The sequence below is a fragment of the Microtus pennsylvanicus genome, chromosome 1 (assembly GCF_037038515.1).
Source record: "Microtus pennsylvanicus isolate mMicPen1 chromosome 1, mMicPen1.hap1, whole genome shotgun sequence".
Lineage (NCBI taxonomy): Eukaryota > Metazoa > Chordata > Mammalia > Rodentia > Cricetidae > Microtus > Microtus pennsylvanicus.
The window spans coordinates 174,885,672-174,898,390 of NC_134579.1; the positions used below are offsets into that span (position 1 = coordinate 174,885,672).

Here is a 12,719-nt window from a genome sequence, read left to right on the forward strand (position 1 = left end):
GAAACATACCTGACCAAGGTGGCGCAAAGACTGCCGAAGACTGGGTGGTACTCTGAATTTTGTTCCCTGCTGTTCTATGCTTGCAGAGTCAAGACTGCCCTGACAGGTGCCTAGGTTAGGACACCTGGGAATAGAGATGGGGACAATTTAAGTTGTTTATCCCAGTAGAGAGGAGAGCTAAGCTTTCTGGGATCCTTCAGCAAGTTTTCCATAGAGAAGTAGTTCTGGATCCAGAACATGGTGAGAGAGAACGAGCAAAGAGGAAAGCAGCTCAGGTGTGACTGAGAGCAGGTGAGGAAGTAAGCTGGGAGCAAGCTTCTGTCCAGACCCGAGATGCTTGGAAAAAAGCAGCGTTGCCTCCGCCCTCCTACACCCTGCCATCTGTGCGGTACCTGTTCACCCTGTCCCCTCTCCGCCATCAGGGGGGCTCTGAGCCTGCGGCCTCCTCCCTGCCCAGAGGCCACACATCCCCAGCCCCGCCCCGCCCCGCCCCGCCCCGCCCCAGGACTCTGGGGCTCTACACTAAGCTGGGCAAAGCTCCGCACGCAGAGTTCCAAGCGCTGGAAAGGATGGACAAGGTCCCCGAGTTGGAAGACGCCTTCGTGCAGGAGCAGCCTTCACCCCAACTTCCGTCCGAAATCGCGGAGGAGTGCTGCGTGCAGCTGCTGGGCAAGGATTTGCTAGTCTACCCCGAGAACAGTGCGTACCTTGCTGCCGGAGCAGCTGCAGGCGCCGCAGGCAGCGGGGAGAAAGGCGGAGACCCTAGGCTGCAGGTGGGAGTCAAATCAGGTGAGTGCTCCTCTCGCCTGGCTGCCAGGCAGAGGCTGAGTCCCAAGGGCGCCCAACAATAAATATAAACCCACTCCGAATACACATAGAAGTAGGATACTCTGTTGGGACCATCTCATTTCACCAGGAAAAATGTTAATGAAAACACTGTTAACTCCGAGGGCTTTGCTCAACTCCTTCTGCTGGCTCGGGCACCCCATCCAACGTACAGCAAGTAGATGTGGAAGCCACCGGACTGATCTCATGTTTCCTTGTTCTTTGTCACCCTTTAAACTCGCCTTCAGAGATACATTTAAGCAATGGTAACTTTTCCTCGGAAGAAGAGGATGTGGACGCTCACGAGAGCAAGACCAAAGCACCCGACCCACAGCTCTCTCAGAAGAAGAGCATCACGCAGATCATGAAGGACAAGAAGAAGCAGACTCAGCTCACCCTGCAGTGGTAAGCCGGCCCTGTCGCGCGCACCTGTGTCTCTAGGACCCTGGCTTTTCCCACCTTGCTTCTCCCTAAAAGTTTAAAAGACCCACGAGAAATGCATCCGTTTTCTTTTCACTGCCTATTCGCACGATCTGTATTTGGATCATGATGAAAAACGGGATATATTTTTGACTAAAACCACAGGTTCATCACATGTAAGCAGTGAGGAATTTTTCTATGATTTGCTCAACATGAAATGTATTTATTTGGTATTTTTATGCTCTCGAGATATGATCCTTGAAAATAACAAAAAGTGGAAGGTCCTTAATTCTGCGTTAATCCACAGCAGGGCAGATACTGTGTCAGTTAGAAAATAGGTAGACTGAGTGAGAAGTAAGAAATGGACAAGTCAGCTAAGCTGTCATAATTTTTAAAAATTCAGTTTTATAGTAAATCATACATATGATTTACTGTAGCACAGCACAATTGAATTTGCCCCAAGATTTTTTTAAAACTAAGAGATTATCACCAGGTCTAAATATGAAGAACGTTTTGGTAACACTTGTCTAAAAGGAAGAGGAATCTAAAGTAAGACTATGTCTTTAAGAAACCTTGCATAATATGAGGAATTAAGGGCACAAATTTCTCCCACAATTCTGAATAATAAGTATAAGGTTACTTACTGATTATTCTGTCTATCTATCATTTATCTGTCTGTCTATCTACCTCTCTATCTACATATCTATCTATATATCTAGTATTATCTAGAGGTTAGAAAAAAATTCGAAAAATAAAATCTATAAATGCTAGTAACCCTTATTTTTATTTAATCATTAAGTTTTAATTTGCATAGCCGGAATTTCTGAAACTGTATGTTTAAACCCTTCCAACATCTGAAATTCAAAACAAATATTCCTTTAAAGTTGCGTTGTGATTTTTGAAGTTTGTTGGTACAATTACTAGTTGAAAATACTCTGGAGGTGTAAACAATTGAGAATAAAATTATCTGGCATACTTAGGAAACAACTACTCTCATCAGGACAATTGGGAAATTTTTTGATTTTATATTTATTTTAAAGGACTTTGTATGATCTCATCAGGTTTTAGTCCAAATCGAGTGAATAGAAACAATCTTGGAATTATTTAAAATTCTTGTCATAGGTATATCTGGCTTAACTCAGTATTTTGTAAACCAAACAATGACTATAAAAAGAACTACCCAAATAAATAAATTGTGGGTATTATATACCTACTTTTAAAAATGCAAGTTTTAAATAGTCATTTCTCCTAATAATTATCATATTTTTAAGAATATAAAGCACTTAAATTTTTGTTTTATTTTCCCAGTCTTCTAAAAAAATAAGTTAAAACACTAAGGTATCTGGATTTTGAGAAATCTGTAAGACCATAGAGTCTTGAGAGTGTTAAAATTAGAACTGAAAATCAAACTAAAAATATGGCTTATTAACTAAACTTTTATTTTGAATTTGCTATTCATTTTTGGGTAGCCAAATTTATTTGTTTTGAAATACTGCTTCCTAGTTGGTTTGGATAATTTTAATTAAAAGGATAATTGGCATCTGAAACCCATTGAATGGGTCTCTTGACTTTTACTTTGTGTATTGAGAGTATATATTGAGAGTATATTAAATCTGAAGTCTTTTAAGACTTCACCCAATTTTAATCTGAATAATCCTACATATTGTATTTCTCTTATCTTGCAAATGATTATGATTTTATTAAGCATGAAATTAGTATAATTACATTTTAGTAAAAACAATTTACTGGACTATTAGAAAAAGTGGGAATAGAACCTAGAAGTTTTCATTTCTAGATTGTCATTCAGATAAGTGCAGCACGAATATATTTATTACATTACATTTAGTTGAAATTAAATGGAAATCTACCCAGATTTCCAAAGTTTATATAGTTACATCTATACTGCAGAGTATGTGTTATATTTAGAGACTTCCATAGTGATACATTGCTTCTTTAGATGATCAAAGATTTAATCACATTAAAAGGGTTTGAGAGTGGAAATAGATTGTCATTTCAGCTTCAATAAAGTGAGTTTACCCTGGTGTCTTTTCCAAACAAATGCAGTACCGTGTTTTCTCTTGTTGTTCAGGATTCAGAAATAGTTGGTGGATGAAAGTAAGGATGTATAAACATTGACAAGCTGAAATCTGGCATTATTTCTGAATTGAGGATGTTCTTTTAAAAACATAGCATCTTCAATTTCATCACTCATAGTCCTAGATCAAATAGTAACCTACTGAACACTGAAGATTTAAAAAGAAGTAAGACAAGGTATTTGCCACGGTGGCAAGAAGTGGTTTCTACCTTATCATCACTTTGTAATGGTGCTAACAAGTGATCACGATGGTTCTCACTCTTCTAAAAATAGTCCTTATGTTTTGTTTGTGTTTATGTGGTGGCACATGTGTGTTTGCTTACAACACAAACATATTGTTTCGGAGCCTCTGTGAGTCAGGAGTCTAGACAGGTTAAGTTCATGGCCAGACAGCAATTAAGAAATTATTTGATGCTGGAATTTCACGAGACATTCAGTTGTTGTTTCTCGAATCTCACTGGTTGTTGAGAGAATTTGTTCCCTGAACTGTAAAACTCAGCCCCTCAGCTCCCAGAGGTCACCTGCCGTTCTTTCTCTTAGAGGTGGCCTCTTTAGAAGCTGTCATTTGCTTCTCCAGATCAGGAGAGGGTGTCTGCTACTACTTCAGGCCTTTTTTAATTATTAAAAAAAATACTTTTCATTTTACATACCAACACCAGTTCTTCCACCCCCCCCTTTCTCCTAACCCCTACTTCCCCTTCCCATCTCCCACCCACTCCTCAGAGGGGCTTAAGGCCTTTTTAGGGGGGAATCAACAAGGTCTGGCTTACCCACTTGAGGCAGGACCTTCCTTCTCTTTCTGACTTTCAAATATTTTTTTTTTTTTTTAGGGCTTGCCAAGTTAAGTTGGATCATCAAGAGAATTTCCTTTCTCAGGAAATTAATTAACACTTATACATAACCTTTGTGCACATTTTTAAAGTCCACGGTTACATTTTAATTATGTAACCACCAGAGAGTGACAGAAGTGTAAGGAGTATATCCATCACCATTGTGATTTTTTTTTTTTATGGACAGCACATTCAAATTTCTCTCAACAATTCTGAGATTTATAGCACATAATTTTGGGCAATTTTATTCTGGTATTATTTTAAAGAGCATCCAAAACAAACAAAGCCCACTTACGTCTGCTCATTGACTCCCTTGTACAGTCTGTTTTCAAAATGAGCATTAAGTAATCGAGGGGGCAGGGAGGTAATGGTTAAAAGGTTTGACCTAATTCTTGGCCTTTTCTCTCAGGCTTGAAGACAATTACATAGTGTGTGAAGGAGTTTGCCTCCCACGGTGCATTCTGTACGCTCACTATTTAGATTTCTGCAGGAAAGAGAAATTGGAGCCAGCTTGTGCGGCCACCTTTGGAAAGGTATATGACATATACTAGCTAATACTACCTGACAACTAACATATTAGGTAGACAATGTGTAAGCCAACTCATCTGAATGAGTTCTCTTACAGAATGTTAAAGCGTTTGCTTTACAAGCATGAGTGAAATTCCTTAGTGTTTGTTTGGAGCGGTGTATGTTTATATCTTGATTTATTGAGTCACCGAGTACGGGCTATCAGATCTAATGTGAGCTCAAGGCAAGCTCCATAAAACAGTAGCATATTGCTTCAAAGAGAATGCATTCAAGAATATAGTTAAATTACATTGGGAAGTAAAAGTAAACGAAGGAGACCCATAAATGCAAGCTCTCCTTATTATTCATATTGTCCAAACTTTTGAGTTTTTAATAGATTTTTATTCTATTACTTAAGTAGCCTTTCTAAATCTTTGTTTCAGTATGAATATGTTTATGCTATATACATAGTATTTTTTATAAAAGGATTGGTTAAATTTCTGTCATTTAACATTCTATCTTCAGGATGGGAATCTATGAATCTGATATTAGATGACTTATATATGTTCATGTCATTTTGAGAACCAGGAAATAATATTAATTTCTTGGTAAAATAACTCATCACTGAAACCTTTTAAAGTATTCTGATAATCTAGGACACATTAGTAGAACTGTAGAAAGTTTGGATCTCAAGTATTTTATCTCCAAAGTTCAGATCCTAGCCTCTAGAGGACTCATTGTCTAGAAAACAATGAGTGTTATGGTCCAGCTCTGTGGGTTTTCAGGGAAGGATGAGGCAAGTGATTTGAGGATATTCCTATGTACCCCAGGCTGACCTTAAACTCATTATTTAGCTCAGATTGTCCTTGAACTTGTGATCTCCTGGTCAGTCTGTTGAGTGCTGGTATTATAGGCATGTATCATTATTCTTAGTCCCCCACTTTAAAAACCCACTTTAAAAGTGGCCCAACTCTATACTTTCAAGAAGTAATTTATTTTGGAGCATAAGAGATTCCTCAGTGGTTAGGAGAACTGGCTACTCTTCCAGATGAACCTCTATTCCAGGGGATCCCATGCCTCTTCTGGACTCCATGGGCACTGCAGAAATGTAATACACAGACATATATACTGATAAAATACTTATACATGTAAAATAAAATGATGCTAAAAAGTAGTTTAATTATTTTTGAAAACAATTTTTCTTACACAGACAGTGTGATATACACTGTGGTACTCGTGGACTTAGAATCTAACCATGCCTGTGATTAGCTTATTGGATAACGTAATAATCAGTCTCCTCATGGCTCAGTGAACCCTCTGAAGCTGGATGAGACAGTTTCAGATGTCCATGTTAGCACTATCATTTTTCTGAGTCTACCTTATGTCAACGGTCCTTAAGTAGGAATCATAGAGCACTTTGAACATTTGATAAAAACTAGAAGCAATTAACTCATCCGATTTTCCATGGAGCTCCCTTAAGATCCAAGGAGCCTTTCTGAATGGTGATGTATATTTAATGTGGGTAAACCTCTGAATGGAATTATCATAGAGGAATCTAAACAGCCCTCCTGTGTGTGTAAATAAAGTAACCTTTGCTTTAGTAGTTACATCAAGCAAAAATAGATCTTGGTAGGCACTTCCATGGTAATTGGTGCAATTCTTACCAACATACATGTATTACTTTCCTGTAGTTTAAGTGTTCTTTTTAGTCTGCCATTTACTTTCTTAAGTAGGAGTAATGGTATGAGTGGCTTGTATTAGAACTACACAAGTTAGAAACCTTTTCTTTCTTTTTTAGACAATTCGCCAAAAATTTCCCCTCTTGACAACACGAAGACTTGGAACAAGAGGACATTCAAAGTAAGAATGGGACAATAGGTTTCTCCTTTATACTTATAGACATATTATAACTGTTGTCTTTATCAGTGACTAGAATCAGGTATTTTCTTTCTTGATGAAGTAGATAAGCTGGGAAAAATAAAAGGGTGTAGAAAAGAATAAGGTTTAGAAAGAAAAGTTTACAAAGACTACTCACAGCATCTATCATGCTTTCTCCTGAAATATGTTAAGTGAATAGTTTTCATGATTTTAAGCTATTGTTGAAGTCACCAGGGTCATGAATAATGAATATGCAAGACAAAATTTAATAACCAGGATGACTGACAGCATCCCCTAAAGGACAAGGGGAGCCCTGCCATATATTCAAGTTTTTCCTAGCCTTTTCTCACTCAGATGATCATTATAGTCATTTATCATCTCCTTCCCCATTCAAGACAAATGGCATTCATAATAACCTGCTTTCTCACCCCTATAAATATCACTGTAAATATAAACATACATTAAGCAGTATGCAGCCTGCCTCTTGGCATCCTTGGCTTTCTTCCATATTTTTCTCTGTAGATCTCCATTACAGGCTCATGTTCACAGTGATTATTCTGTCCATGTTTTCATTTTCTAGCAGAATCAGATCTTTCTTTTTTTTTTAACTGGTCTAAAAAAGTTACATTGTTCTCAGGATTAATGGCATACTGATTTACATTACTCTCTCCCCTCAACTGCCATTCCAAAGAGATATCCTTTGTCAATTTCAGCCCTTTGGGTATTTGCATGCAGAATTTTAAAGAATATGTTTCTATTTGGTGTCCCACAGAAGGTCAGGTTAACCCTCACTCATACTACACAGGTTTAGTAATGCATCAATGTTACTCCTCACCTAAGGCATTATTCTGTCTAGTCTGATCTTTTGTTTTGTTTTGTTTTGATTGAGCTACATATTTTTCTCCACTCCCCTCTGTTTCTCTCCCCTCCTCTTCTACCCTCTCCCATGGACCCCATGCTCCCAATTTACTCAGGAGGTCTTGTCTTTTTCTACTTCCCATGTACATTAGATCCATGTATGACTCTCTTAGGGTCCTCTTTGTTGTCTAGGTTCTCATGGATGATGAATTATAGGCTATTTTTCTTTTGCTCTATGTCTAAATCCACTTATGAATGAGTACATATGATGTTTATCTTTCTGGAGCTGGATTACCTCACTCAGTACGATGTTTTCTAGATCCATCCATTTACCTGCAAATTTCAAGATGTCATTATTTTTTCTGCTGTGTAGTACTCCATTGTGTAAATGTACCACATTTTCCTTATCCATTCTCCGTTCAAGGGGCATTTAGGTTGTTTCCATGTTTTGGCTATGACAAACAATGCTGTTATGAACATAATTGAGTACATGTCATTGTGATACGATTGAGCGAGCATCCTTTGGGTATATATCCAAAAGTGGTATTGCTGGGTCTTGAGGTAGGCTGTTTCCTAATTTTCTCAAAATAAATACAATATTTTTACATTGAGATTCCAAAGTTCTGACTGAATCATATCTCTTCCATGCTCAATGACTTTCACAGGCTCACGATTTCAACTCTTTAAAATCATGTATCTATTAACTCTGTTTCTCTGTTTCTCTCTCTCTCTCTCTCTCTCTCTCTCTCTCTCTCTCTCTCTCTCTCTCTCTCTCTGCATTCCTGTGTGTGCATACATGTACTATGCACAACACATGTGGACAACAGATAATAAGTTTCAAGAGTCAGTTCTCTTCACCCATATACATTCTAGGGATTGAACTCAGTTCATCAGGTTTGGCAGCAAGTTTTAGTTTTCCCAACTAAACATCTCACTGCTTCACAATTTCTACTCTTAAAGACAACTTCTTACCTCGATATTCAAAGTCTATTATGACTTAGTTTCAACCCATTTTCCTGTATTCCTGTTTATTTCTCAGTCTTCAGGATATTTCTATGTTGTTACTAGATTACCACTGCAGTAGCCTTTAAATCACCCCATCTGTCTTGTCTCTCTTCTGTGGCAGCTTCCCCTTCTGAGGACACCCATGAGCCTTATATGTATTTTGAAATCTTAGATACTTAAAGGAATGGTTCCTGAACCTTTTCTTCTGAATAATCTCTTATTCTATTCATTTGCATAGGCTCTTTGCATTCCCATAACTGTTCATTAGTATCTATCTCAATGTGACATTTATTCCCTTCCTATATTATAATAGGAAGATATAATTTGAAAACAGATACTTTGTCTGATTCACTTTTAATTCTTTCTGTTATTTCACAATAATGTATATAAATCAATACTTATTTTGCTGATTTTGATTAATTTAGAAAATACTATGGCCTGTGAAAGAAGAATAAAATACCACAATAGTAAAAGAAGGGGAAAAAGCCTTTTTTTTTTCTAGCCAAGTCAGTTTTATGTTGTTTGGCTCAGATTGGTTTGATGATTTCTAAAGTACTGTCTTGTGTAAGTGGAGCTGAGATATGACAGTGTTTGCAGTAGAGAGATAGGGGGCAAAGAGGCAAAGCAACACCAGCAATCCTCTTGACGGGATCTACAAGAGGATGGGTGGGCAGGCTGCAGAGGACGTCAATTAATCCCAGAAGGAGCCTTTAGGATTAGGGATGAATCATTAACCCCGCCATTGTGACACAGCCACACTCTAGTTCTTACGTTGATATAGCAACATTTGGTGACTTCTGGCAACTTATTGGATAATTAAGAGCCATAGACATGCTCAAGGCATTAACAATTTGAAATTTTCGGCCTTATTCATATACCATTTGCTTTTTATGACATGGCTATCACCCTTCCAGGCATTTATATATTGTAAGTAGAAACAATGTCCTTTGTGTAAACTATGTATGTTGAAAGATATAGCAAGATACATCTTGGAAATGGTAATGCTTTGATGTGATTATTCTTATCCAGGAAACATTACCTGATTTTGTTTCTAATGACATCCTCGGATTTTATTTTGGAAGATACAGATAAGACAGCATGATTAATAATTAGAACATGAGTTAAAGTTGGGTAAATCAGAGTAAAATCTATGCTTTCATATATGGCTGTGTGACAATTGGACAGACCACTCAGCCTCTGTCAGTAAAGTGGCTGTGTGATACCTTATACCATTGCTTTGAGAATTAAATAATATATGACTAATATTAATGGAAAATCAAATATACTTTCAATCTTTTAAGGATACTTTTTGGGGGGTGGTTCATGACAGGGTTTGTCTGTAGCTTTGGAGTCTGTTCTGGAACTAGCTCTTGTAGACCAAGCTGGCCTCAAACTCACAGAGATCTGCCTGCCTCTGCCTCCTGAGTACTGGGATTAAAGGCATGTGCCACCACCACCAGGCTGAAATGATGTTTTTATAAGAGAAAATTGTGACTGAAAACATCAAAATTGACAAAGCAATGAAAAGTTATTGTTTATTGAATTGTACCCAGAAGTATATATGCATTTTCATTAGGTCTAATCTTTCCAATAATAACACAAGATAGGAACTATTATGTTTAATAAATAAGGAAACTGTAGTTAGATGGTTATTGACTAGCCTAAGGCCACAAAGATACAACCTATTAACAATAGTGGCATTTATACAACGGTTCAACTGCTCTAAAGTTTATGCTCTAAGTAGTAAAAGTACGAAACCCACTTGTTTCTAATATCAACCAAATTAGCAAAGTGATTACTTTATTAAACTTTTTACTATTTTTATCTTTTTAATTAAAAGTTTTATTAATTCTTTACTGCTCTAACAGTTCTTAAGATTTATTACTATTAGATTCTTCCTCAAAGACAAAAATATTTTATTAATCTTCTCTAATTTATTTCTGATAAATACATTTTTCTCTAATAAATTCTGTAATTTACTCATCTCACTAATTCTAGAAATATATATTTTATATGAAAGCAAATTTGTGCCACCAATGAATTCTCAGACCCTTAATTTTAACCCTAAGAATTCTCTATACAAATACATTATCTTCCATTATTTCTGCTAGGTGTTAAATATTTAGTAGATTTGAATTTTATAAAAATACCTTATGTCTATACAAATATAGACAACTGAAACAGAAATACAAATGATATAATTTTATTTAGAAAAATCAGGGTATCATGATTCCTTCCAGAATTTCAAGTCATTTTATTGCAATTGTAGTATTTAACACAGTACTCTAAATAATTGTTGAGTATTTGTCAAATTACTTTAAAATATAAATGAACTTGTCAAAAATTAATTTTAACTTCATCATATGGCTTGTTAAAATGTTAATATTATGCAATATTCTGATGATCATTGCTTCCAGAAGTAAAATTTTAATGTTATCATATTTTCACAGAGTATCTAATGTTTAAATATTTCATTTGTGATTGTCAGTTGGAACTGTTGCTAGATGACTGACCTAAAGGATTCTTCTGTGTTCTGGGCAGGAAAAGTGTTGCATGGTGTCGGAAACTGACCTCAGATGTACTTGGGGTTCATGGAGCGAAGGCTCTTTGCATCTAATAGCAATATGTGGAACCTACAGGTTGGGGCGCAATGGCCTCAGTGACCAGGAGTGAGAAACCCCAATCTGGGTAGGAAAGTGACAGTGATAGGCTCTTTGAATCCAGTGAACTCCTTACTGGTTTTTAAATCTTATTTTCCCAGCCTCAATAACATACTCTGCATATCAGTAGAAAGCAGGAAAGAAACCAACTTAATCTTCACGTTTCTTCTCCTTCTCCTTTGATTCCAAAACAATACATACAGCTGTACTTTCTTTAACCTTTTTAAATTTACGTTTTCAAAAATGAAATTCTATAGGTACCACAGAGTCAAACTGAAGTGTATTTTTTGATTATGAATATTTCAAGAATAATACATTCAGTTGGAAGTGAGGTACAAAGTGTGGTTCTAAAGAGCTTTGGAGGTATGAAGAATTATAAGATAGGTTATCTGCTGTCAAAATTTTTCACTATTAATATTAACTAATAAGCATTATATTTGCAATCTCAGTGGTAGTTAGCCACTGGGGATACAAAATGAACAAAACGAGCCTGTTTTGGTCTTTGCCCAAAATAGCCTAACAAAGTAAGGGGGGGGTCTAGGTGAGCTCATTTATAGATAGCATGCACATGGTGAACTGTTTGAGTCAGTTACATTTTAATTTCTGGTAGACTTTGATCAACCAAATCTTGGTTTTCAGACATGATGGGCAAGAGCTATTATCTTATTTATTAGTGGTGATTTAGTGGGTTAATAAAACTGATATGACAGCTGCTCTTATCACAGCAAGTTATTGCAAGTCCCTGAGCAGCTTAGCTGCATCATTTCCTTATCAGTTATCATTTGTGTAGTGTAAACAGCTAACATCAGGGCGGCTAGCTCGCTCGGAAACATATGTTGCGGGAATTCTATGTGAGAACCCATGAGAAAGAGAAGCAATGGAAGCATAGGTATATGCCGCTCAGCCAATGAAGGGACGCGCTGGAGACAACGTGAGCGTGCTAGCCGTGAAAGAGAAACATAATGGTTCCACTTAGCGTACTGAGAAGCTGCTATAGTTAAATTATGAGCCCAAGAATTAATCATTCCTATGTGTTCATAACTTGAAAACAAGATCAGTCGCTTGACATAAGGCACATGTCAGAGGACAGTTGGTGCTAATGAGGGAACACAAGTGTGTTAGAAAATAGGAAAGACTCATTTGGGGATAAGCTTTTTTCCCCTAGAGAACATAGCTAATTATACTCAGAATTTTAGTGGTATTTGTAACATTTTTCCCTTAGTGAAATAGATGTACTTATGTAGTGATAAAGGACCATTCACTGTTAGAATGGCCCATTAAACAAGCAGCAGGTAGAGATACATAGATCAAAACAGTCAAGCAGGTCTCACTTTTACTTATCACGTATTAGCATATGTTCTTCCGTTGTAATATTCCTGGAAACATTTCCTAGCAAGATTTATTTTAGCAGAACCTAGTAATGACAAAACGGTGTTATAAAAGGCTGCAGCGGAGATGCAGGATCCGTGCGTGCCCTGCATGAACCCGCTCCTCCCGGGTTTACGGGGTTTATATTTAACTCTAAGGAGGCAGGGGAGCTCGTGCACTATCTCTTCTCTTTTCTGAAAGACACTAAATCATCACTAAGACGATAACAGGTGCTTTGCTAGACCAAAAGAAAGCTTAAGGGGAGACAATTGT

At 37.0% G+C, this 12,719-nt stretch overlaps 1 protein-coding gene across 1 annotated transcript in view; it reads left to right on the plus strand.

The window, feature by feature from the left end:
• The first annotated feature begins 569 nt into the window (after nt 1-569).
• The window catches only part of Rfx6 (regulatory factor X6), a 53,742-nt gene continuing 41,592 nt past the window's right edge, over nt 570-12,719 (plus strand). Inside the window, exons 1-4 of the mRNA XM_075959238.1 lie at nt 570-789; nt 1,074-1,230; nt 4,580-4,703; nt 6,476-6,537. Coding sequence (XP_075815353.1) covers nt 570-789; nt 1,074-1,230; nt 4,580-4,703; nt 6,476-6,537 — 563 coding nt within the window. The remainder of the gene's footprint in view (nt 790-1,073; nt 1,231-4,579; nt 4,704-6,475; nt 6,538-12,719) is intronic.